The sequence below is a fragment of the Pithys albifrons genome, chromosome 27, assembly GCF_047495875.1.
Source record: "Pithys albifrons albifrons isolate INPA30051 chromosome 27, PitAlb_v1, whole genome shotgun sequence".
Classification (NCBI taxonomy): domain Eukaryota; kingdom Metazoa; phylum Chordata; class Aves; order Passeriformes; family Thamnophilidae; genus Pithys; species Pithys albifrons.
The window spans coordinates 1,686,486-1,713,736 of NC_092484.1; the positions used below are offsets into that span (position 1 = coordinate 1,686,486).

The following is a 27,251-nucleotide window of genomic DNA, read 5'->3' on the forward strand; positions in this document are numbered from 1 at the left end:
GAACATATGGAAAGTTTAGGAACATGAAGTAAAAAGTGCTGGAGTGTGACACAGGCAGGACATCAGTGAGGGCCGGACAGCCTCAGGTCTTGAGGCTCTGGGCTGGCACCGAGGGGTTGGAGGGCCAGACCCCATTCCCTGCTCCCCAGAGACAGGGACACACTGCCAGCCCAGAGTGTGGGAAGAGTCAAAGTTATAAAATATGAGGCAGCTGGAATTACATGAGAAGGAAAAATAAGAAGCAAAACAGGCACAATAAAGAGGAGGAAGATCAGGAGCGAAGGATACAGAAGAATTTATTGAAAGCACAAGTACAGACTGGGCACCAACTGCTTCTACAATCTCAACAGGAAAAAATGGAGCTACAGAAAGGTACAAAGGTTGTTATAAAATAGTTTTAATTTCTTTTCTTTTTGCATTACAAACATTCTTTGAAAGAGGCAATGGAATTCTGATGGTGTGTACGCTTCCCCTCCCCACCCACCTTCCACAATACTGAACCTGGAATTGCTGTTATCAAAATATACAATACATCTGGTCACCATAAAAAACTGGGTTTTGCTGCCCCTCATGTCTTACAACAGGTATAAAAAAATTATAAATATGTACACCCTTAGTTACTCACATTCTTTACACGCAAACACAGGATCCGAAAGGAGCTCCTGCCGTGCCAGGGGCCCGGTCACCCCAATCCAGCTGCAATTTGCACAGGACAGTCAGTGTGTCCTGGCTGGGGCCCGGCCCCAGGAGCCTCCCCAGCACTGTGGGAGGGTGATGGGAGCACTGACCAGTTACTCCAGTGTCACTGTGCTGGGCAGGCTGGGTCCCCTTGCAGGAGGAGCGGGTGTTTCAATGGGGAGGGGACACGCTGACAGCCCCTGAGACCCCCGGAGGTGCCTTCCTGAGCACAGGACAAGAGCAGGGCCCCAGGGGAGCTTTGCAGGGACAGAGCCCTGGCTCCAGCACAGCTCACCCAGATTTAGAGGTACCCAAAAGCAGCTGGGGTGACACTGGCATCAGGGGTCTTGCCCTCCTCAGCCAACCAGGGAGGACCCAGCGTGCCACAGCCCCAGCCGGATCCTCACTCGGACCTCACACACTTCTCCAGCATAATTCACATCCTTGAGAGTCCAGGGAGGAACTACAGAAAGTTAAGACTTTTCCAAACACTCAGTGCTAGGCAAGTCAAGAGCTCCCACACCAAGAAAGGAAATCAGAACTTGCAACACTAAGACAATTAAAAAACAAACTTTGGTCCACAATTTGCAGAAAAACCCTGAAAAAAAGTATATGACTCTTGTTATTTTGCATCCGAACAGGTTGCAGGTTAGAGGGAAATGTAAGGCAACATTGGATTACACAGAATAGAAGGCAGAATGGCCCGGGAAAGAGTTGTAAGCCAGAAAGAAAAATAAAAAAATGGTTGTATCATTGGGAAAACCCGATCTGCTGCATTCTACTTTTAATAAATTCCCTTCCTAGAACATCTGGGCTTATAGGTTCAAAAAGTAAAATATCTTTAGCCTGGGTCCTTTTCCTTCCATTTCCGAGCTGTTTGTGCTCGTTCTCTCACACCCTTGGCTCTGCTCATCCTCAGCCACGACCTCAGCCTGGAAACTACTCCTGCCCTACAGCTTCAATTACAAAACAAAGAAAATAAAGTACAGTATACACGGGTAATACCACAAAGGAGTAAATTTAGATTACGTTTATACCATCTTATCATTCTATAAAAGGTACTTAAACTATTTCTTTTGCATATAAAGAGATTAGAATATTTGGTCAACTGGAAATATTGCTAGGCACAGAGGACAGCAACGGCATCAAAGTATAATACAAGGATTCAAACAAAAGCTCAAATGCTGAAGACATGCTCTAAGAATGATGGCGGAGCTACAGCGGCCTCTTAATCTCAAATTAGGGGCATGAAGGTGCCTTGCAGGCACCTTTCTAATCATGGGGTATCCAAGAATTCTCCAAATCCTAGCCAAGCATTTAGGTATATATACACACAATTTTGACAAACTCTGATTCATCTTCACAAGTGTCCCACAGTGGCTCTTCTGTCTCTCACCAATGCTCTGTGAGGGCAGAGCCCGCGGGCTCGCTGCTCCTGACACTGGAATGTGATTTGGCCTTGGGAATGCTCCCCCACCCAGACCTTTGCTCAGTCCGAGTGTCACAAAGGATCTTGGGTGACTCCCACCCGAGTTTGCAGGTGGCAATGACCCACGAGCAGACAGGGAAGTGGCACAAGACATACAGGGATCAAGACACTCGTGGGCAGCAGGGTACCACTGCCCTGAGTCACAGGCCAGGATTTCCTTTATCCACTTTGCCAGCCTCCCCAGCTGATCGTCAGCCAGAGCCACTCCTCCCCCTCGGCTCTGCCCATCCCCTCCCTGCAGCTCGGATGTTTTCCCCAAAGAAGTAGAAGGTTTAAGGCACAGGACAGCAGGTGCACAGGTAAGGTGGGATCAATGCAACTGAGTGTTGCGCTGGGCGGGTTGGGAGCTCCTGGTCACCACAATCCTGACTCCAAGGCGCTACAGTGAATTCACACAGTGGTTTTAGGTCTTTCAAGGCATGGGTGGGTAAAGAAATTAAAAAAGGCATCAATGTGAAACCTGATAAAATTGTTGGGATCTGCTTTTTGGGGGAGGAGGAGCAGGAGGGGAGGGGAATTTCCCAGAGCAGGTTCCATAGTGTAAACTTGAACTTGTGATTTTCATTGGAACAGTCAAGATTGTTACCCATCACCGCAAGGTTAGCAAGAGGAATTAGAGTTAATTTTTTTTAAAAACCGGTAAACTGATTTCTCTTTAAAAAAATAAAATCTCTGGTCTTTTAAGGTCACTTCAGCTGCATTTTTAAAGTGGCTTTTTTTTTTTTCTGGAATGATGGAAGTTGAAACCTTGGTGTCCAGCCTTTTAAGGTTGAGGCTGAACCCCACAGGTTTTAAGTCAAGTCCATTTTGTCTCAGGCCTTCCCAAGCTCTAAATGGTGGACTTGGAGAAGGACACACGCAGGTGATGGTTCTCTCCAAGGTCATGATTGTGGAGCTCAATGAGGGACTGAATGGCTTCTTCCACAGAGCCCATCTGGATCAGAGCCATTTTACGGTCCTTCCTGACAAGACACAAGTTTCAGGCATGTTCAGTTCCACTGCAGGAGATTCCCCAACTCAATCCAAGTTCTCCCATCCAGCACTCAACAGGGCTGGCAGAGAAATAACTGCTCTGAGTACCTGCACTACACTCACTCCCTACACAGAGCAGTACCTCATAGCAAGCATGCACAGCCCAACTGCTCACTCAGTGCTCAACACAAGCTTACTTCGGAATTCTTTATTCCAGAGTCAAATGCTGCATTAGTGAGGATTCCACTCAACTTTTTGAGCCTGAACTGGGATTTGATTTGAACTAAGTACTTCACCCTTCCCATATGGAAAAGCCCAGCATAAGGAGAGGATGTTAAGACAAAACACTTACTGGAAGAATTTGAATCCTTTGACCGTCGCACCATTGCTTGAAAATAATATCTTAAGATCTTCTTCAGTTATTGAGGGTCTGAAACAAATAGTTTTTCCAGTCAAATGGACATTAAGAGACCAAGCTAATCTCAAAAAATGGCAAGGAGATGGAACAGGGAGCTGGGGTAGCTCCCCTGCGAGCAGCACACAGCTGCCTGTGGCTGCTCTCAGACTGAGGCTGCAAACACTTCAATACTCAGCCATACTCAGATGCCCTGTGGATACTTACGGAATATTGGACAGATGAAGAGTGGCAGAAGGTGGAAAGATGTTTTGGAAATTTTTGGAGCCTGGTTTCTTGAAACGATGTAGAGGAGAATGCCCAAAGTCCTTGGTCAAGGTTTGGTCCTCCTGGCCCTCACGGGGCAGCTGCACTGTCTGGTGCTTGGACAGTGTGATACGGATCGGCTTCCCATGGAGCTTCTGCCCATTCAAGTGGCTCATGGCTGCAAGGGGGAGGACACACCTGACTGCAGGGGCACTTCAGTTTTGTTCAGACACGAATCCAAAGCCAGAATTTCACTCTAGTTCTGCCCTGCAGGATCCCTCAGCCTCACCAGCTTTCCTCTTGCACCCACGATCCAGCCCCGGCCCCAGAGCTGCCCCACAGCCACGCCACAAGGCATGGACACATTCATAGTTTTGGATCTTCTTTTGGAAGAGAACAAAGTGACAATATTAAAGCTTTAACTACCCATTTTGTCTCTTACTGCCCAGAGTCTGACACTCCCAAGCTTACCAAGCTGGGCCTGGTTCCCATCAGACATCTGAACTAGGGCATTCTCTTTCTTCTTAAATAGAATCTTCACCCTCTGCACATCACCATAGACTCCTTCAAAGAGGGAGTAAACAAAAACAGTCTTAGGTAGAGAAACAAAGTCTCATTCAACTTAACTTCAGCTAATCAATCCAACAGCAAAAACATCCATTCCCAACCAGAACTGATCTCATTCCAACCATGGTTACATATTCTGCTCTAATTAAGGAAATTCTTACATAGCAGAATAATAATGGAACAATACATTAAAGAAAAGACATTGGGTTTCAGCAAAAAGCCAAAATTTTACTGCCAGAAGACTGGACAATTTTGCATGCTCTCACAATTTAAAACTCTTATCAAAGACATGCAAAGCAATAACCCATGCAGAACTGAACCAAAACCAAAGGCAAACTAAATTAAACAGCAAACTAAACAATGTAAAACCGAAATTATGCATTCAAAAAAAAATGGCAAACTGCAAACTGTACATTTCTGAAGTATCAAAAAGTAATCTCAAATAAATGAAAAAACAAGGTAATAAAAAGTGTGAATAATAACATACCGAAAAGAATAAAGAGGCATTGGGGTGTAACTCTCTTTAGAGAACAGCAGAGCAAGGCAGCGGAGGGACAGGGAAGAGGTAAGGAATCGAAGGGGAGAGCGAGGTTGCACAAATCGTCCACAACGAGGAAGGGCAGAGTCCCCGCAGGAAATGGCGAAATTGGTTGATGGATGATGAAGTTTTCAAGATGGTTAATATTGAAGGGCAGGTTGGTTTCCGAAGAGCAGGGTGTGTTTTTTTTTTGTTTTTTTTTTTGGTTTGGTTTTTTTTTTTGGAAGGGGAATGTTTTTATTTTTTGTTTCAAGCAACAACAGGAAGCAGAAGTACCGTGCAGTCAGTTGGCAAAGAAATTCCGGATCAGGGGAAGAAAAAAAATTCAGGGATGGGGAGAAAAGAAAAAAGTAGCAAAAAACACAGGTCAGTAAATACATAAGGAATATGTAGTGTTCCATCAGTCAGATTTATAGAATTCTACATACAATAACTCGCTTACAGAAACAGTTAATAGGTTTTACCTAGTGGAACACAATGATAAAGAAAAGGCATTTTTACTTCAGATATACAAAGATGTAAGAGACAGTATCCCCACAGAGTGACTTCCACAAGCTGCAAAATCCAATTCAATCGCAATGGCATTCCCTAAAATTTGACTAAAAATATTTCCTCCATTTACAAGAATTCCTTGGAAGAAATGACTTCATGTACCAAGTCACAAACAACTGTCTTTGCTGCTGTGGGGCCAGGCACTGCATGAACCAATTTGTACCACAGCGCTTGGTTAGAAAAATCCAAGGAACATCCACCACTTCAGATACTCAGCACTGATTTAAAGGGAACAGATCAGGTGGATGAACAGCTGTACTGCCCAAAGCCCGCTCCAAGGCCTGCTGGAAGCACTTGGATAAAGGACTGGTACCTCACTTACAGAGGTCTGTTCCCTTCCTGCTCCATGGTCTGATCTCACTGTGCAGAACCCAAAGCGTTTGGCCACCACAAGGTATGTGCAGACTGCTCCCACTTTTGTGAAAGATAAAACTGAGCCATTTCAGTTCCCATGATTCCTATTCAGGAAAAACCCATGGCAGAGCAGTCACTCCAGGCAATACTGTCTCGTTACTAACTGGTTGTGGCACAGGTAAGTTTCTACAACACTGATTATACAGGCAATGGAAAAAGTTTCATGTCTGTTAGTTCACAGCTTCAGTCCAAGTCCCAAAGTCTCTCTAGCCCAAAGACAAGCTGGATGGAGAGTGAAGAGCTCCTCAAAAAACACAGGGCATGAAATAAGTGCCTGCTCCTGCCTCAACAGAGCTGTGCCCACTGGCACTGCTCAAGGCTGTGAGAAATCAGAGAGGTGCAGCACAGCCCCTTGTCCTGCCACTGCCATCCAGGCACCCAACGGCATCCCCAGAGCACAAGGTTGGTACCATCACATCTGTCAGGAATAACAATGCCAGCTCTTAAGGCTTATGATGGAATAAGCCAGAAATGAGCTCCTGGAATGGCAGAGCAGTTCCCAGGCAGCATGAGCAGCAAATCCCAAAGCTGTTTCACAGCCCCTGCCATTATTTCATGCCCTGGAGAGAACAGCAATGACAGGTAAGAGTGGTATGAAACATGATCCAATTGGTTCATCTCACCCAGAGTTAAAGATTTTGATAATTCATCACATCCAGGCTTCCCCTTTGATCCAAAGAGGTTTTGTGATGACTCTGCACTGGCAAGTTTTACAGCTTTGCAAAGTGCTATTAACGTGTGTGCACAGTCCCATCAGTTACAGCTCCTCAGCAGAGCTTCATCACTCAGCTGAACACCAGAGGTTCTACACTTTCAATCCAACCAGAGCCAGGGGCTGACTGAAGGAAAATCTGAGCCCCCCATATCCAATTCCCTTAGGGTGCTGTCTTTCATTAAAGAAGATTTTTTGTTCAAATATTGCTTGCTTTATTTTTAAGAAACCCCAGTATTTCAACTCACTCAGTTAAGTAGAATTGAAAATGTAAACTGTGAGCTGTTAAGGAGTTTAGCTAAGGAAAAACTTCCAGGAATCCTGGAAGGGGGAAATGTGCAAGCACATGTCAGAGGAAATACTGCACAGGTACAAGGTAAAGCTGGCAGGGGTCCAGACACTACACAGAAAGAGCAAAGATCAGCATGAAGCCTCTTTGTAGTTCTGAATTAATGTATTAAAAACTACAACATGCCAAGGAAATGGAATGGATATGGCTATTTTGTGATCCAAATGACATTATTCCATGGAAATGGCAGGGAGACTCCACACAGAAGAGGGAGGAAGGGACAGGCATTGTAGTCTCTCGGGGACAAGAGCAGGCAGGCAGCATCCTTGGCTTTGAACCAAGGAAGAGCAATTTCAATTTGAGATGGACTTTCCCATTTCCCTTCAGCAACTAGAACTAGAGTACTGCTTTGCTTTGTGTGTGGCGCTGGCAGAGCGCAGCAGCGGCCGCTCTAGCGATGCCGCTTCCTTTGGATACAGCAGGATTTCACTTTCAATGAATTTCAGCCTAATCCGTGTTCAGAAAGTGAAAGCAGAGATAACAGGAAGGAGAAGAAAGTAAAGTTAGGACTCCACTAACCTCTGGGATCAGATTGCTAACCAGCAGCACGGAGTGCCCTGCCCCAGCCAGGCCGGGAATGGCAATCCGTCCTGCTGCAGCCGCCGCAGCTGCTGCTGGAATAGCCAAAGGAGCTAGTGCTCCAGGAACAGTTGGAACTGTCAGGCCTGGAAATTAAAGAATATTAACCAGTAAAGAATTAACAGCATGTACTCTAGTGTATTTGCTGCACCAGAAGGGAAAACAGCACACCCTCTGAACCATGCATGTCATCATTCCCAACAGTGTCCATGTATCCTAAGGGTAACAGGATTCTCCACTTTTGGTGCTGCAGGAAATGTTCTGGTTTCTAACAGGATTTGCTCTTGCAGTGCCTGGTGCTGAGCAGGCTCCTCAGCACTCTCACACGTTTCACAAGCAGCGGATGAGCACAAAGCCTCAGCTCTGCAGGGCAGGGCAGGAGTCACACGTGGGGCATGGAGATGGTCTGTCCAACCAGGGCATGCACAACGTGCTCTCACCATGCATGCAACACCCTGTGCAACCATCACCCAACTCTCCTGAATGGGAACCACTGCAGCTGGATTTACAGGCATCCCTAGGCTGCTCCCAGAACCAGCTGGCATCTCCTGTACTGGCCCTCCAAGGACAAGAGCTTTAGAGCTCCAGAGTTCCATGGATTACTCCCCAAAGCAGCCCTTCCTGTCTCCCAAAACAGCATTGCCTCAACAGCTTGGTCTGTGCTCGTTTGTTATAAGCAAGGAAATTCCATCGTGTTCCCAGAAAGTCAACACAGCTTGGAATGCTGAGAGTCCCAGGAAAGCTTGTTTAGGTTGGCACCCCAGTGAGTGTGTTCAGCACCCCCAGCTTTCATCTCAGACTCTTGGCCACTTCTGGAAGCATCTGCTACCTGCAATGTGAGCTCTGAACTTCACAGTGCAACTGTTTCAGCACATGTAATAAGGCTCATGTTTAAATACCAGCTTTCTCAAAATATTTTTAAAAACGTCCAATTCCTTGCTTTTGATCCATTTACAGCTGTCAAAGTGAGTTCCCAACCTGTGCAACCAGATGGGCAAATTCAAAGCACAAGAACTCCTATCTCTTTCCCATCTCCCTCAATTATTTTAAAGCCTGCCTTTACTGTCTCTCCCATTCTGCTTCATGTATTTTCCTCTTGTCACCAGAACATTGACCAGATGTGCTGCAGCTGCACACAGCACTCCTAGCTGGAACACCACTCCCTACCATGTCCAAGTGCCAGCATGTAGAATTTACATGGCTAACCCCAACAAAAACACTATTACTTTGCTTTAAAACATCAAGATGCTTCAGCAACAGAAAACCTACATAAAACTTCAACTTATGAATACAGTACCTGCAGCCTGAGGAATGGCAAAAGTAGGAGGAAAGCCAGCTCCTGCATATGGAGAAGGAGAGATTATTCCTGGGGCACCTGGGAAAGACATACACATTATGCAAAGACACACAACAACAGGAAAATGATAGACTTCCCAGAACTGAGGATTTTGAGTTGGAAGAGACCTATAAGAATCATCAAGTCCAACTCTTAGCCTTACACAGGGCAGCCCCAACAATCACACTCTGTGCCTTAGAGTGTTGCCCAAACACTTCTTCAACCCTGTCAGGCTTGTGTTTCCTGAAAGCCTGTTCCAGTGCCCAACCACTGTCTGGTGGAAGAACCTTTTCCTAATATCCAACCCAAACCCCTCCAAAAGTTAGCTGGAATGTCTTGATCTGTCCTTCAACACAAGCATTTAGTTGAAAGCTAAACCCTAAAAGACAAACCAGCAATTCAAGAATGCCTCTCCTGTAACACTGAACTTCAAGAGATTACAAAAACAATTCCCCTGTTAATCCTGCTGTTCTGGAACAGCTCCAAGGATATCGTTATTGAAACAGCCCTGAGGATGAATTGTGACCAGGACACAACTCAATCGCTCCAGTAAGTGCTGAACCCGCCCGGTGCTCACAGGACCGGCTACGGGCGAACACCAGGTGGCGGCAGAGGCACCGACCGCCCGGACCCGCCCAGCGTTTTGCACTACTCTGAACCTCAGCGACTGCTAAAGTCTCTTCCTTAGTCACGCTGCATTCTAAAATTTTGACCAAATACACCAGGATAATGCCCCTTCCCCTTCCCCCACTGACATACACACCAGTTGGATTTGTCCTGCGCCCACTTCCTGAACTCTCACCAAAAGCAGCTGCCATGGTCTGGTCCAGAGTGGGCTGGTTGTCCCCAGAGGGCAGGTCTGGGCGGGTATAGTCTCTGCTCTTGTCATTATTGTACTTTACATTGAGACTTGTGAGCTTGGAGAAGTCGATGCGCAGCGTGCAGCAGGCATTGTAGATGTTCTGTCCATCCAGAGACTGCAAGGAAACAAACCAGTCCTCACCAAATGCACACAGCAATTGCTCCCTGGAGAGAGGTGTTAGTTAGGCTATCCCAGGGCTTCACTGGCGGACAGGCAGGTTTCTAGTGTGGAGACAGCTCTGTCTCATTCAGCCCCTCTGGCAGCCCCTGAGCCATCCCATGCTGTGTGTGTGGGCAATTCCCTGGCACTCATGCTTTGCCCTCAGGGCAAGGCTGGTGCCAGCCCAGCAGGACCCCCTCAAGAACACCCCAATGCCAGTGTACCACCTGAGCTTGGACTGACCAAGGCAAACCCAAGTGAGAGTAAACCAGGTATGCAGCACTCACCAGTTTGGCATGCTGAGCACTCATGGGGTCAGCATATTGCAACAGGGCCTGAAACTGGTGGTTCTTCGTGAATGTGATGATTTTCAAGACTGTACCAAACTTGGAAAAAATCTGCAAGGTAATATTTGCACGTTATCACTTTTCCTGTATGATAATTGGATATTGATCTGTGTTTTCACATGCAGAAACAAAACTCATCCTCTTTCAGCTGTCACCTTCCAATTGAAACATTGAAGGTTTTAAACTACACCATGGGCATCAACCTAGAACATACCAGAGTGACTGAATTGCCCCCTAAATACAGTTTGTTTGTTTGTTCTGTGTTATTACACAGGAAGATTCACAAACACCTTCACAAACTGGACCTTTTCTAGGAATTTCAGGGATTCTTTAATGCAGTTAAGTCTGTATTTTAAACATAAAGTTAAGCAATTGCAGCAGATGGTGGGAACTTTGCAAACTGGCCACTGCCTAAATGGCTCCTGGACACTGTATTTGTTTCCTCTGCCCTGGCACCAGGACAGGAAGCAGCTACTTTTGCTAAAACCTTAAGTGTATTTCAGTAACTGTATCAATCCAATTTAAATGGACCAGGAACCAAACCTCTGGAAATTAAAGTCTGGCCAGAGTGGGACCAATGTGAGCAGAACCTCCTGTAGGTGTCAGGTCTCCAGAGATGCCTGACAGTTCTGTTCAAAACTTGCACTGTACAAACACAACCCAGAGACTGCAAATGCAACAATGCACCAGCTATTGCTGCCTCTTCATCCAGGAACTTCAAGCAGTTGTGATGGTGTGTTTTACCTGATGCAGAACATCCAGAGTGACAGGGTAGAAGAGATTCTCCACAATGATCCTCAGGACAGGGCTCTGGCCAGCCATTGCCATTCCCGCATTGACAGCTGCAGCTGTGGCTGCCAGCGCCGGGTTCCCAGTCTGCACAGTGGTCACAGCTTGCAGAGCAGCTTGGGCACGCTGCAGGACCAAACACACTGTCAGACCCACAACTTCTGCTTGCAAAAACACACTGTCAGCTTTGCTGGAGCTTCCTGCCTGCAAACAACCAGCTGGATGTGGCAGTGAGCACAACAGCCTTGTGCTGCTCCCAGGGCTGAGGGTGCCATGGGTGCCATAGCACATTTGAAATAGGGACAATACAGACCAACTCAACCAGTAAGAGCAGTGCAAAAATACAAACTAAATCAAACATGCAGTACCTGTCCTACTGAAAAACCTTGCTCAGCATCAATGGATGCAGCAAAATTATCCTATTGTTTAGAAAAGGGAAACCTGAGACTCTGGGGTGAAACACCACCTCCAGAATCGTAGAGAAGCTGCCAAGACTAAAAGATTGATGTACATCTGCCACAGGGATCCAGGAGTGAGAACTGCCTGGGAATGTTCCTGCAGAGCCCCCTCACACACAGAACACTCATGTCCTCCAGCTGTGAGAGCAGGAACAGCAATGCCATCCAACAGTAGCATTCCCTCTGCACAGCATTGGGTGCTCTGATCCTGAAAAGTGAGAGGAGGCAAAGGGGATGTACTGGCAGCCACCTCTGACAAAGACCCACAAGTAACTTGAACTTTTTTCCAATGTTCCTGTCCTAAAAGTTTGCAAACAGCAGCTGAACTGAAAACAGGAACTTCTTCCCCTGTGCACACCATGTGGTGCACAGAGACTCTCAAAGGCCCAGAGAGAACATAAAGACCTGCTGGGTTCAGGTGCTTCTGCCTCAAAGCTGCACCTACCAGCACCAGCCTGTGCTCTGTCACAGGTGAGTTCTGCCCCACCAGGGCTGCACTTCACAGAAATCTTTCAAACATTAGAAACAAATGTGCTAAAACACCACACATTAGTCAAGCCCCTGGATCTCAAACCACCAGCTGATCTGGCTGTCCACCCCCCACCCTGGGATGAGAACACAGAGAACAAACTGACTGCTTGGTTTGGAGAGTTGTCCGTCTTTAGCTCCTTGTGGTTGGAAAACTGGATGTAGATGGGCTGGTTCCGGAGCATTGGAGTGATTGTGGTGTAGTAGTTCACCATGGTGTTGGCTGCCTCCTCCGTGTTCATCTCTATGAAAGCCTGGGAAGTCAAACCCAACAGACACATCACAACAGGACAGCACAAGGTCACCCCAAACCAAACTCCAGTTAAGACATAGCAGGGTTGGATTTTCACAACCCCATTTACACACACATTTATGTACACAGAAGTGTCTAAGAGCTGACTGTAAGTAGAACAGATGAGGATCTTCCCTCTGCAGACTGATTCAATGCAATGCTTCAGTCTCACCCTAAGATGACCATGCTATGTCTATTTAGACACAAGTGTCTGCAAGAACACAAAAATACAGCAATAATCCACTCTTCACTTCTCTCCAGGGCAAGAAGACCCCCTCGCCATTCTGTACCCTCAGGGGCTTCCCTCCCTCAACAGAAATGTAAGGGACTGCAGCGAGTCACTGCAGTAAGCACTTATGTATAATCACACCACGCAATATATCAGAGACACCTTTCCATCATTAAGATTAAAGACATTATTTTAAGCAATGATTAAAGTTGACTTGCTTTTTTACTCCTTAATTTGCAAGACAATTTTAATTACCAAATAAGTGCACACCTCCTGCATTACCCAAGAGTGTTTCAACCTTACCCAGCTCAATTACCAGATCTGGAAAGGTGTCCTCAATAGGCCACGTTGCATGTTGCTAACTTGGCTGTCAAGCCAGCCTGAGTGAAAAAGGCCAACTCATGACACTGCTGCTCAAGTAATTCCCTGGTCTGCAATTTCCAAACCAGGCCTAACGCTAATTATAAGTGAATAACCTGAAATTATGGACTGAGCTCCTTCTGCAGCCTGAAAATAGTATTTTCTACAGCTCATGGGTTAATCACAGAAAAGTAAAATAAGAAGTCATTGACTCCTAACACATGGCAGTCGTTTAAACAATTTGGAACTGGTTTCCTGATGACAAACTCATCCAGCCTTTGACACAATCCCTGCTTTCAATTATGGAGACAATACCTGGTTTTTTCCTTTCAGCATTAGAAGATTGGTGACCTTGCCAAAAGGTAAGCCCAGAGAAATGACCTCTGCCTCCGTGACGTCACTGGGGAGCTTTCGGACGTGGATTACTCGGGATGGGACCCCAGCACTTCTACTGTCGCCTTTGAACTTTTTGCTGTCGTTTCCATTAGCTGTAAGAAGCAGGAATTACTGCTGATGAGAAGGGTCTGGAAGAACAAGCACACACTTCCCAACTGCTGACACACAGACTGTGCTGCCCAGTCAGTTACTGCTCTATTACAGAGAAGTTCCATAGTCTAAGTTAACTCAAGTCTGAAGACAGTGGTTTTGTTCTCTTTTCCCCCCAAATTACATGATGGCAATGATGCAGCTGAATGCCACTGCAATGGAATCAACTCTCTAGTGGCCATTTCACAGCTTGTTTACAGTACACACCCACCCACCCACATTTCTAGTACAGGCCTAAGCCACTAACCCCAGATTGTTGCTTTATTCCTTTCCACTTGGCCTGGTGTTCTTGGCAGAATTTTATTATTTATTATTCAGCACTGTCCTACAAAAGGCCTAGTAAGTACTAAAAATGAAAAGATTTTAAAATTATGACTAAGTAGGAAAATCCAGACCTCCTTACAGTACTTGAAATACTTAGAAATAAATGCTGTGCTTGTTTCTACGCAATATTACCTGCAGAAGAAGAGTTGCTGCTCATGATAAAGGGTCCGTTAGTAACACAAGGAGAGAAAAGCTCGTCAGGTCCCCGCTGGAAGAGAACAGAGGAAAGGTAAACAGACAGCATTTCACTCAATTCTACCCAGGCACTCCTAAAGCAGAACAACTGAGAGAAAGCTGGAGAGGAGCTGAACACAAGTGTAAGTGAAAACACACTGACAGTGGGCAGTGAAGCTCACCTCCATGAATTAAATATCAGTCAGATCCAGTTTGGTAATGGAGCAGCACTATCCAGTATCTCTTTTCAGCTCAGCATTAAGAGATCTTGGGGCTGGAGTGTTGCTGAGTTGTGTGAAGTCACTACATGCAGTGCTGTGCACCAACAGGCACCTCATCCTGCCTCACCCAGCAAAACAGGTTTCTAACTACTCCTATCCCACAGGATTTTCACTCTGAGGCTGCCAAAACTGTTCAGGTATGACTTGGCAGTTACAAACCACAATTGTGTACTTTGTGCCCCATCCCTGAAAGTGTTCACAGCCAGGCTGGACAGGGCTTGGAGCACCCTGATCTGGTGGAAGGTGTCTTCTGGTATCAGCACTCTGTAAAGTCACCCAAACCACCTCAACTGACTGGACTAACCCAAGTAGGAGGCAAGAAAAACACTACTAAGACAAAAGGAAACATGACTACTAATGACTTCCTAGCACAAGCTATACCTGCATCCACAATACAGCCTACAATCAGCATGGCTTAATTTCAAGTAAGTTACACAGAAGATTTCAAATTCCATTGTAAATTGTGAATGAACACAATACTATAAATCTAATACATTAGAGCAATTTCTCAACATTTTCTACATTACTCTTCCACAGAAACATCACACTAAAAGGCTTTCATCAAGAGAAAAAAGCTCCCAGCTCAGCTCACTCCCACCCATCTTGATGGAAACATACCCTGCTCCACACCATGGCACCAGAAACCCTTATCTCCTACATGCCCTGTATCTGGTGGCACCTGCAGAAACAGGATCTGTGTAACAAGAAAAGCTCTGCGCACTCCCCCAGTAAACAGGCTGGGAAAGTAGGTCACTGAGAGCCCCAGAACACCCAGTTACAGACACACAATTTGGGTTTTTTTCTTTCTCCCTCAAATCTTGAATTTCTTGTTGGACTACTCACTGCTAACTCTTCAAAGAGGCTTCAAGGGCTTTGATGTCCCGAAGACGAGAATTAGGCCAGGTTCCAAACCTTGGTTCATGTGCTGCTGCTGGTCACCTGCAAGCACTGACCAGGTCCCTGGTACACCAAGGCCTCGGCCTCCTCCTCCTCCTCCTCCCATGGCGCAGTCATTAGGAATGGGCCTTTTAACAGCTGTTCTAATTAGCACTTCGATTCCTAAGTACAGCAAGAGGCAAGCTGGGCCGGGAGGCTATTAGACTGTGATCCCATCCTTTGATGACTCAAATCAAGGCATAATTCCAAGGCTAAACGAAATCCTCCAGTTTACTGTAAGAACACTCTTGTGCCTCCCTCCACTGCTGCAGCCACTCCAGGTACAATTTCCATGCTGTTGCCTGGGATACACCTGGCAGCTACTGACAAAGAACCACCCACCCAAAGCACAGCCCTACCCATACAGACAGGTGGTTTTGGCCTCATGAAAGCCCTTACATCCGGACTTAATAGGTCTGTGCCCTTTTAAAATACGTTCTTAAATATTAATTTGTAAAATCCTGCACACCCGGAACTCCAGCTCTTCCAGTACAACTCGATGTGTCTGTGCAAGCACACTGGGCAGCTCCTGCAATCCATCATGGAAATGCCAGGAGAACAAGCCACATACTTGGCTCTCATGGAGGCAACACTAGGAAACTATAAACTGGAAAAACAAGCATTTATACTATTATGGAAAGAATTTCCATTCCCTGAATTTAACTTTCCTAATGGCTTGTTTAAAATAAACATTTTCTTGTATATTTGAAGACTTTCTTGCAGGCCCTGCAGTGAGGATGTCACTGCAGCCGGGCTGAGGCTCCAAATGTCCAGGGTGTCCGTGTCTCTTTAATGAGAGCAATTTCCAAAGCACTCCCCTCTTATCTTGGAGACAGCCTGTGCTGCCCACTGTGACCAGAGCCGGGAGGCAGAGGGGGATGATTGTTCGACATCAAAAGCAGCAGCAGGCAATTTGTAAGCTTCCCAGCTGGAAGCACATGCAAACGAAGAGAGAGGACTGCCGTAGTTGGAAAACCGCAGTATTCCAAGGTCTTTTCTCTACACAAGGAAGTTTACAGACAGTACATGTAGTACTGCACAGTCACAGCAAAGTTATTTCCCACATCTCCCATTACAGGGGTGACTGTTGAAGTGCAAAGAGGAGCAGATCCAGCGCTCCAAGGACCTGCAGTGGTCTTGTTGTGCTGCCATTCCCACACCACACAGACCAGTCCCCAGCACCAGGAGGCTGTGTTGATCAGGACTTTTCCTTGGTGTGTGTTCCTCCTTGGTTCCTGTTGGAGCCGATACTGGATAACCACAGGAAATCCTTGATTTTTGGAATGACTGAACCTGGGCCAAACTGGAATCCAGTTCTCTATAACCCTGTCTCTAGTAGTGGGCACTCAGCAGCCTCGATCAGCTCTCTGCCCTCACACTGCAAGGATCACCAGTCTCTTTCCAGACTTGTCTTTTCTTTGTTTACATATTAGAAACTCTGAAAAAAACACAGAATAAATTCAAATACCAAGTACCCACTTCAGTAGAGACAGAGGAACTAAAATGAGCCTGGTTGGTTGAACAGGTTTAGAAGAGTTTCTCACCAACAGCGTACCCTTTGGGTATTTTGAGTTATACTGGGAAAGTCAGTAGGAAAATTACTGATTCTGAAGTTTTATGTAATTTAATTTAGGTTTAAAACAAAACAAACACAGCCAAGGGCTGTGGGGTGCCCAGTGCTCACCCACATCCACCCACAGCACTGTTTCTCCCTGTTGCATTCACTGAGTCGTTGAGGGTTCAAGATACAGCTCTCCAGCCCTCACTTCCCATCCCTGCTCACAGAGGCATTAATTATGCTGACATTTCTGCTCAGCCACTCGTTTGCAGCTGGTATTTTTATGATGAGATTAACAGAAGCCACAGTGCACTCACAGCACATTGAATTCCTCGTTTGAACTAACAAATCTCCTCTTCCTGTTGATCACAAACAACCACCACTTCTGGAGTTACACTGCCAGATCCCACCCAGAGCAGGGTAGGGCTGTTTCCACCACCCAAACCCCCCGTCAGCAGCACGATGGTACCACGGAAACCTCGCTGGGATGGGTTTCCATGCCAGCAGCCTCCTCTGGCCTGACACTCCTGGCTACAGAAGGCCCCTTGCCTAAGCTGCACTAATTTAATCACACTTCGGAGCAGCCCCGCTGCCAACACTTCTTCGTTCTCTTTTCTGAGCTAGGGAGAGGCAGGCAAGATACAACTTAACATTTCCTATTTTCCTCCAGTCACCTGTTTGACCACCCCTCAAACTCAAAGCCTTGTTTTGCTTTAAAGTTTTTAACAAGTAAGTCCTAAGAATTTTAAGTCTGTACGGGCTTTCACAGCTTAAAAAGCAACATCTCATTCACAAACACCACGCACGGCCACTGTGATTTACCTGGTTTACCACACTTTGGAACAAGGCCAGAGATTGTCTCAGCTTCTACCAGCACACCTAGAAGTGCTACAGAAATTCCCAGCTGCCCCAGATAATCCTTTATCTACTTAAGATCCAGCACTTATTTTAAATGGATTACAATAAGTCAACTTCATCCTGCCTGTGCAAAAGGCTAGAAAACAAACACAAACTGAATGACTACAAAAATATTCACTGCAAGTCAAACAAGTGGTATTAGTCAACTTTCAGACAGAAAGCAAAATTAAAGCAATGTCAAAAAGACAGGGCACATGGGAAGGAAGGGGACAAGGACCAGAAAGGCCAGAAAGTAGAGGCTGATCAAGCCCAAGATCTACAAAAAGCTATTTCTCTCCCCAGCTCACTGAGGAAACCCTACAGAGCAGCAGCATTCTCTGCCTTTGGATGTGGAGCACCTGACACTGCTCTGACAGACTCAGGACAGCAGCAGCTTGTGAGGGAAAAGGTGGATTTTAGAGGAAAATAGGCCATCAGCTAACAGGCCCTTAAAGAAAGAAAAGCAGGAAACACACCCCCGCTCTGAAAAGAAACCAAAGAAAATCTGTCCTCCAAGAAGGCAGAGCACATGGATGACATTGTTCTTCACTTTGCCTATGACTGGAAAAATACTGTGGAACCAATAAAAAACCACTATAATATTTTCATAAAATTACACATCATTGAGGAGCTCACACAAACCCTCTGCTCTGATCAAAGAGGCAAAAAAATGGCTCTGAGCACAGGAGGAACAGAGTGGCTCATCAAGGGCTGTCCCAGGTCAGTCCCAAAGGGACACAGGAATGCTCAAATCTCTGTGAAGAAACTATTAAGAGAAATCCAGTCTGATGACATCAGCATCACACTCATGTTACATTCCAACATTTTTTGCTGAGAGATTTGAGATTCAAGAATGGAACTAAATTTAAACTACTAGGAAGAATGCCAGTTTTCCTCATCTTCCATCAAACACTCATGTCCAGCATGAGTTCTTATGTTCTCCCTCTATTCCCCTCTTCTGCCTCCAGTACTCTTTAGTCAGAGGTAAAGAAGTGTGAAAAATATTCCATTTTGGTCACAAACACAAACCATGAGTCAACTTTTTTTTATGAAACACCTCTGAAGAACACACACCACACCTGCATCCCCATCAGGCAGCTGGGAAGTTAAGGCCAGCACAGACTTCAAGACTACAACAGCTTCATCACAGCACATCGCTGTTCCCCTTGGACACAAAATTTATCATCTGATCAGAATCAAGAGAGTTGCCCTCAATTTAGTTCACCACATTACTCATGGCTGATGTACCAATTCAAACACAGAAAGCCCCATACCAATAACCAAATTAAATTCAACTCAGCAATCAGCATATTATATGGACAGTGGATCTATGGTGGAGGCACAGGCCAGTCTGGCAGACACAGAGGACATGTATTTTTAACCCAAACTCTGCTCAGACAACACCAGTCACCTGCCACTTCAGGCTTTTAAAACTGTTACAACCTCCATCTTGCCTGGACAAGATTTAGGCTGGTATCTCTCCAGGGGAGCCAACAGCGGGCTCCCCACTGGCATCCCCACTGGCACACGGGGCACACAGACAGACTCCCGGCCCCTTTGAAGCTGGTCAGAGCTCGGCACGCTCCTGCCATGGCACTGCCGCAAGCGCCGGCACCGTTTTATGGGCTACAGACAGGCCCTGCAGCTCCCAAAAGCTCCCCAAAGCCACCAGACCCTCCAGTGCTGCACAGGAGCACCTGCTCAGGCCCTGAGCTTTGGCAACAGGCTGTGTTGGAGCTGGAGCACCACATCAGCCTCACAGCAAAGCCGGATCCTCAACCCACTCACCCATCGGCCCCTCCCGACTTTCCCCTCTTTGCTACTATGGAGACACCCTGTGAAACAAACCTGCCCTTTGAGCAAATAAAAGGTGTGGCCAGTTTAAATAGCCCAAAATTCCTAAACTCCAAGTGCTGCAGCAATGCAGTCATGCTGGCTCTGTAGGGCAGCACACACCCAGCCTTTATGATCTACTGTTCCCAAGCTGAAACTTAACTGCTCCTCAACCTTGAGCTTTTAAATCATTGCCAGGGAGCAGAGGGGGCCTTGGCAAAGCTCAACACAAATCCTATCAGAGAGAAATACTGCTGGATGTGTCACTCTGGGAATACAGAACCTGTGGAAGGACACTCCTGCCCCTCCTGTCACAGGGCCAATGGATGGGATGGCTCAAACACTGGCCCAACCAAGCACAGCTTGAAGGAGCTGTAGCAGTGCCATGGGGAATCTGAAATTAAATAATGCTTCCTCTTCTTGCTGGTACAAGGGGACAGCAAACATGGCACCAGCACACCTGAATTTTCCAGTCTGACAGTACCTGAAGCAGACATCAGAGACCAGAGTCTATCCCTACACTTACAGGATTAAAAAGGTGCAGATGAGTAAGTTCATGTGTGTTATTTTCCTACTTTTTTATGTCATCCCAGACTGAGGGCAAAGTAGGCCTAAGCTTAAAATTCAGTACTTGCTACAACCACTTTATGAGCAGATACATAAATTGAAGGCCCAGATACATAATGCACCATGTGGCACTTTCAGGTGAGATGGAGCTGTTTGGCACACCCAGCTGACCCAATGCCCCCTCAGAGCCACTGCCATCCATGTCCCCTGCCACCAACATGTGGCTCCCATGTGTGCTCATGCCTGTCGGGGAGGCCACAAGAGCCAGCTTGTTGCAGCCTCTAACTAAAGCCATAGGAGGGGACTGGAATTTCCTCACAACATTCTTGGCCTGCTGCCTGAAGCCATAATTACTGTTCCCATGGCAAAGATCCTGGCTTCACCACAAATCACTTCTATGCAGTCAGCCTGTATCACACTCCAGCAAAGCCTGTTTTAAAAATTAACTTCTCCAACAACACAGAACTGCACTTTTGGTTTATGGAAGCAAAAATTTCCAAGCAGACCTTAACTTAAGCAAGAAACTACAGGATTATTTAGCATGAAAACTATTGTGAGACTTTTTCAATCACCAAAACACAATTTCACTTAAAGAAGGACACATCACAATTCATCCTCTCTCTAGTCAGTCAGTCAGCCCTGCTCAGAGCCCAGAGAGTGAAGAACAGTGATATCCAGGGAAGTTAAACAAAGGGCAAGGAGATACAACAGAGAGGGGAGAGGTACCTCAACCAGACCACTCGAAAGAGGCAACTGCAGGGTGAGCCCAGCACCTCAGAGCTCAAAGAGTGCCTCCATCTTAGGATCATACTTCCTTCTTTTCAGACAGCAGAGAAATTATGGTAAGAACTAAGTCTTATATCATGTGTTCCTCATCTGCAGGACATTCCAGAAGGCTGTGTGTGCATCAGGAACCCCCACACCAGAATGGCAATGAGCTTCCTAAACAAATTCACACACTTTTAAACTGAGGAGCCAGGAATGGCTACTACAATTACACCTGATTAAAAACAAGACCATTGGGCAGTACAGAGCTCAGAGGAGTAAGCCATGAGGACACCCGGGAACTTAAGATAAAGAAACTAAATTAAGATCTTAGAAAAATTCATAAATGGGTGTGAATACTCTTAATATGCAAATTGAGAATGTGAGAAAATAAAAAAAAGGTTAGCAGCCTGCCTTTTAAAACAAAGCAGAGCAAACTGAAAAAAATGGCTTTCACAAAGTCCTCAATTTACAAGTTAAACTCAGCACTCACAGCAGGAAGACACTAAGACGCCACTGGGAGTTTGCTCTGACATGTTGCTCAGCAGTGGTTTAAGTCACAAGCACTTTTCCTGCTTGTCTGAGAATTCTCCAGCTTGGGGACATTCCAGTGACAGTAACAGAACATGGACAAGGTTACTGAGGTCTCTGTACCATGTCACAGTGTATGCCAACAGCTGCAGCTTTTGGGGACTGTCATCTTCCAACACCCTAACAAATTCCTACTTCTGTGCACCATTCCTATCTTCCATGCACATACATGGCAGGAATGAGTAAGTTTACACCCTAGATTAGAAAGAGTTTTCCAGCTCAGATTTCCACGTGTGATTTGGCAGCTCAGCCAGGAAGCTCTGTGAGCACAGGTGACAGGACACTCCTGTCTGTGCCATGGCTGACCCAGGCAGAGGATTTGGGCACAGGAGAAGCTCCACTTTGCTTCCAGCTGTGCACAAACAGACTCCAACTTAACTACACAAACCTACACCACCTTACACCCCAGCATTAACAGAGGGACTTCTGTTACATGAGCTACACTGGCGTATTCAATGACTTATTTAAACACAATCAGATAACACAGCTTCAGCAAAAATCATTTGAAAACTTACCTTTACCAAGATGATTCAGCTTTCCTGTTTGCTTATGCCACTCTTTGTATTTTGATTCAACTTTCTCAAAGTTTGCCTTGTCTGACTTGACAAGAAACCTCATTTTTGATGCCCACTTTAGTCTGGCCACTCCCCCCACCAATGTCTGACCAGCACAGCCATAGGTACGATGCTGTCCCATGACAGGAGTGAAGGCACAGGATGGGATTACTCCCAGTCCTCGTCTAAGCCATCTGCCTGTCCACACCAGGGACTGGAATTCACCCAGAGAGTTTTGAGGCCAGCAATCCCCCAGTCCCAAGCTCTGAAATTCATTGAGGACTACAATTCCAGTTTCAGAAGCTTGCCAAGTTTAGCAACATAAAATCACCTCCTAAAGTTACAAATTACACATTGTTAAAACCCAATGAGGGGACCTGTACCTACATTAACCAGTTTACCAACAGGCATTGTATCAAGCTGCTCCTACAATGTCAAGGGATGCCTTGGTCCACTTTTCATAATGGCTATGAACTATTAACTAACCTTTTTGTCCAGGTTCAAGCCTCTCCTCCTCACACCCGACGGCAAACTGCGCTCCTTGAGCAGGCAGCATTCTCACCCAGAACCAGACACTATCATTAATTCAGATTTCAGATTCCCATAGGAAGAAAAGTTGGAGCAACCTTCCCCCTACAGCTGGCAGAGCCCCTCCAAGCATTTAACGCTTCCCAGCCCTCTAAAGCACTACCAGGCTGCCTGTGCTTAACTGCAGCCACAGCTCATTCTGTACTTCCGACACAAGAGCTCTTTGCTGGCCAAAACTCACACAGGGCTGAGCTCCCTGCAGTCCTGATCCCAGAGCTACAACATCCACCGAGTCAGACCAAGCCCTTTGGGCTGGGAAGGAGTGTCAGCCTGTCCTGCACATTCCAGCTCGGCATTTCACAGGCCCAGCGTGGATCCCGTGAACACGACGCCTGTTGCCACCCCCAGCAGATAAGGAGCCTCCTTGTCAGCACTTTGAGTTTAGGGCTAAGGCTGCACTTTCCAAACCTGAGACTAGAAGGGCAAAGGTCATATTTACTGTACTCACAGGAGATAAAAATCAACAGCTAAACACTCCCTTTGGTGGCAGAAGGATTTCTGACATACAACTGAACAGGAATTCACACAAAGGAAATGGAGTTCTCCAAAGGAAAAGGATCAGTTTCTCCATGGAGAAGCATTGTCTAGCACACAAGTAACAAGCATGGCTTGACATTTCAGCAGGGGAAAGCACTGTTTCTAAAGGCAATGAAGTTGATAATCAATGTCCAAATGCCAAGAGCTCAATGCTGAGCCATATTACAAGTTTTAAATACACATAAAACTAAATTACCTTCTGGTTAAAACCAATTTATATGGTACCAGAAATAACCCTTTACATCTGAAGATCTACATTTGGTAAGGCTAAAACTAGGTCAGATGCTGAGCAGTGTAAAAAGAGAGAAAAAGTGAGAAGTGCCTACCTTTGTACCAACTGTTATATCTTGGACAATGCTGTAGAAAAAAGAAAGAAAAGGATTAAAAAAGTTAGATAGGTTTGCCACAAAAATCCAGCATAGTTTACAGTAGTAAGAAAAAAAGCAAGTCAAAGTGCACAGTTGTCTTTGCAGGTGAGCCAAGGACAGTTTATACAAAGAAAAATTATTAGATGGTGATGGTGGAGACCCAAGACCCAGCAGTGCCAGAAAACTTCAGCTCTCCCACTCCCTATGTCAGCACCTGCTCCTCCTGCAAGGGCATGGGGGGACAGGAACAAAAACGTCTCCGAGCCCAGCGATGCAACCCCGACTGACCACACAGAGAGGAAGAGAGTCACGAGTCAGCTCTGCCACCAACATCCTCTTCTGCAGTTCCTGTCCCTCTCCTACTCCTGGAGCCTCTGCCAGACCCGGGGCCAGCTCCAGCAGGGCTGAAGAGACAACCAACACTCGAGCTCTGGCAGTGCCCAGGACAGAGCCCAGCAGTGCCCTCACAGAGCAGGACCTGGGGCTGGCTCAGAGCAGCCCTCGGGCCATGATGGCACCACTGGGGCCAAAGCAGGGCCCAACTGGCAGAGCACCCAGAGGACCAGGCAGTCCCAATCTGGGGTATGCCCTACACAGGATTCCTCTATCAATTCTAGGAAAAAAACACTTATTAAACTCTACCTTAAGACACTTAAACCTCCTAAAATGAGACTTTCTGATTAAGATGAAAATTAGCACCCATGTACGTCAAGCAAGCCATGCCAGCTGTCAGCAGCAAACTCTACACCACGACACACCCTCCTTAGAGCAACATCCTCCACCACGGAGTTGGAATGGCTTGCCCACCATCTCCCAGAGCCCTACAGCACCTCCACATTGCTGTTTGTGGGAGAGCTCAGGACAGCTTAAGGATTTCAGTTATACCTTTGCACTGGAGACTGCTTTTTTTTTTAATAAACTCCAATCCCCTGTAAAGCAGGACACAAAACAGAGAGCAGAAATGACCCCTTTGGACTGCCATGTCCACAACCCTGCCTGGTTCAACTCCTCTCACGCTGCTGTCTGTAACTGCAGAGTGCAGGATCCAGCAGTGGCCGGCTTTGACTGACCTGCAGCAGCTCCACAGAGCAGGGGAACACACAGCAGGCAGGGCAGCCATTTCTGACCCAGCAATGAGACCTGGAGCACTCAAGAACAACCCCATACCAGTCAGTTAATGCGAGAGGACTTGCATTTACTAGTTCTTGCTTCCCTCCCCTCATAACTTTTCAGGGAATTAAATCCTGCTCCATCTCATTAGGCCATCCCAGTGTTCCCAGCTCAAGCCAGCTCAGCTCCTCACACTTCCTCTTCCTTCCAACCTGCCGTGTCATCACAACCCAGCGCTTTGCAGCTGGAGCCACAGCCCAATCCAGCGGCTCCTGTGGGAAACCACGCGATAGTTCTGCATTTTCCAGGGAAGTACCAGAAGAGGCTGTGCCTGACACCACTCCATGGCCCAGAGATGGGTTGGGTGCACCCAAGGATCAGCAGGAATGATCCTTGGACCCCATGGAGCAGCTCAAGGAACCAGCATCACTAAACATGGCACACGTTCCTCAGCCAACACACAAACATTAACCCAGGCATTTCCATACTCTTAAAACAGCTACTGCCAACAAAGCACAGTAAGAAAACGGAATGTCCCAGGTTTCCCAAACTCTCCAACTTACCCCAGAGCAGTTTCTCCCACTTCCTGTTCCTCCTGTGGGCCTCTCGCACAGGAAATGTTTTACATAAAGTGCCTTAGCAGGGGATGGCATTTAGAACTATCCAACAGGAAGAGCTGTTTTATTTGCCAAGAACTATCGATTCCTGGGATATTGTTGTAGCCCACTTGGTAACAAACACCACAGGAAACAAGCTACACAGTATTTCAGCATTTTTATTTAAATGTGCAACGTACTTCCAGTTCACACACCCCCTCAGTAAGTTATCCCAAGCTTCCTTCTCCCGTCACGCACATCAGCCTTCGGGAGGGGATTAAAACTTTTCCCAGTTCCAAAAGATCAGGCAATAAAGCCCTTCACAAAAATTATTTTTTTTCCATGGAATAATGGGATAATTCCTACGCAATAAAGGGAAAAATTAAGCAGCACCAGTAAAACCTCTAGGTCATTTTCCAAAGCAGCACTGCCCATACAGACTCCTCGCATGTTTTAACAAAGCAACTTATTCAAAGGGGATCACTTGGGCACAGCTTGGGATCATTTTCGGGAGAAGGAGACGGGAGCAGCCTGGAGCCAGGGGGCCAGTGGCTGCCAACTCGGCAAAAACCTAAAACCATTTTCTGAAGCAGCTTTTGAAGTTCCAGCAGGAGACAGGAGACACTTTCATGGGACAAACAGATCCCACATCAGGATCTCCAAGAGACAAGGGGTAACTGAGACTCGTATTTTCACTAAAACTCCTACATTCAAAGAGCAACTACTTTAAAACGCTCAGAACATCAGCCTTCCCAGAAACCACAGCCGATATGAAACCGATTTTTGCCACTAGAATGTGTGATCTCATGTGCTGAGAATTTGTTGTTTGTTTTTCTTTTTAATATTCAACACGGTGAGCAACAGGTTAAAAGCAGTAAAGCAATCCTGGACTGCAAAAAATGTAAGATGTATGATTTTCACGTGTTTTAAGATGAAAACGACACCAAGAAGCCACTTTTTCAGTGTGTAAAAAAACCGACATGTGACTACGCCTAATTCTCCCCAGCCCAGTGTACAGAGACAGAAAGTGAGAAAGCACTAATTTGGGATTCCTGTACTTACGGCTCTGGGAAAACAAACTGCTTACTCGGAGGCCTTTAGAAATATTTAACTACTGCGCGCTACAAGAAACAAAAAACCAGATCACTAAAAAAAAAACTACGCCATACAGGAGGAGAGAAGCACGGAGAGCTCGTGTTCGAGAGATCCCCTGATAAAACACGCGCTTTAGAGAACTCTGCCGCAGCGGGCGGTGGTTAAAGACGAATCGATGCTGCCCCGCGATAAAAACTGCGCTCTGGAAACTCCTCGAGGCGCGGGGGTGCGGAGGGAAGTTTTGTCTCCCGGAGTTCCTCGGGCCAAGGGAAGCGGGGCCGCGGCCGTACCTGCGGCGCTCAGGTGAGGCGTCGACGGAGCCCTGCCCGCCCTCCCGCCCATGCGAAACTTGTGCGAGCGAAACCCGGTCACAAAAGGAGCCCGGCGAGAGCTTTTGGCCCCCCCGCGCCCCGCGGAAGCGCCAGACAATGGGAGGGAGAGAGGGAGGGAGCGCGGCCGTGAATCACCGCCCGCAGCCCCGCCAGGTGCGCCCGCCCCGCCCGCGCCGCCCCCGCGGGGCCGCGCCCGGGCCTCCCTCCCTCCCTCCCGCCCCCGCGGCGCTCCGGGCCCGCCGCCCCCATCCCGGCCTCGGCGGTACCCCCGGAGCTCGCCCCGCTCCTCCTCGAGCGGGGCCCTCGCAGCCTCCTCCCGGGCGGGACCCCCGGAGCGCCCCCCTGGCGGGACCCCCGAAGCGGTGGGAGCGCACGCGGGGCTGGCTCGCACGAGGCGCCGCGCCAGGGCCGTCCCCAGTCCCGCTGGCCGCCCGCGGGGAGGGGTCCGGGGAGCGCGGCCCGCACACAAGACGCCCCCACCCCGCAACCCCCCTCGCCCCCGCCAGCCGCGCCCGCGGGGCCCCCGCAGGTACCGCCCCAGCCCCCGGCGCGGGACCCCGACTCGGCCGCCTTCGTAGCGCGGGAGGGGCCCGGCAGCGCCGCTCTCGGTCCCGGCGCGGCGCCGGGCGGGACTCACCCGTCCATTGCACACGGAGAGGACCAGTCGGGAGCGGAGTGGAGGCGCCGCAATAGCGGGACGAGCGCGACGGCTCCGTGTTATAGACTCA

The 27,251-nt window shown here is 47.3% G+C and overlaps 1 protein-coding gene across 3 annotated transcripts; it reads right to left on the minus strand.

The window, feature by feature from the left end:
- Positions 1–279: 279 nt before the first annotated feature.
- PTBP1 (polypyrimidine tract binding protein 1) lies at positions 280–27,251 on the minus strand. Of its 3 annotated transcripts, none has more exons than XM_071578402.1 (15): positions 27,161–27,251; positions 23,349–23,379; positions 13,874–13,949; positions 13,187–13,359; positions 12,098–12,244; positions 10,960–11,130; positions 10,156–10,266; positions 9,650–9,824; positions 8,809–8,886; positions 7,452–7,597; positions 4,855–4,888; positions 4,272–4,364; positions 3,762–3,978; positions 3,492–3,569; positions 280–3,129 (listed from the first exon to the last, which is right to left on the minus strand). In XM_071578402.1, exons 1-15 carry the CDS (start codon positions 27,166–27,168, stop codon positions 2,997–2,999), a joined length of 1,671 nt encoding a protein of 556 aa, XP_071434503.1. In that variant the 5' UTR covers positions 27,169–27,251; the 3' UTR covers positions 280–2,996. The 3 variants fall into 3 exon arrangements, with proteins under 3 accessions (XP_071434503.1, XP_071434502.1, XP_071434504.1); XM_071578401.1 differs by having other exon boundaries at positions 9,611–9,824; XM_071578403.1 differs by lacking the exon at positions 23,349–23,379 and having other exon boundaries at positions 9,611–9,824; positions 27,161–27,245.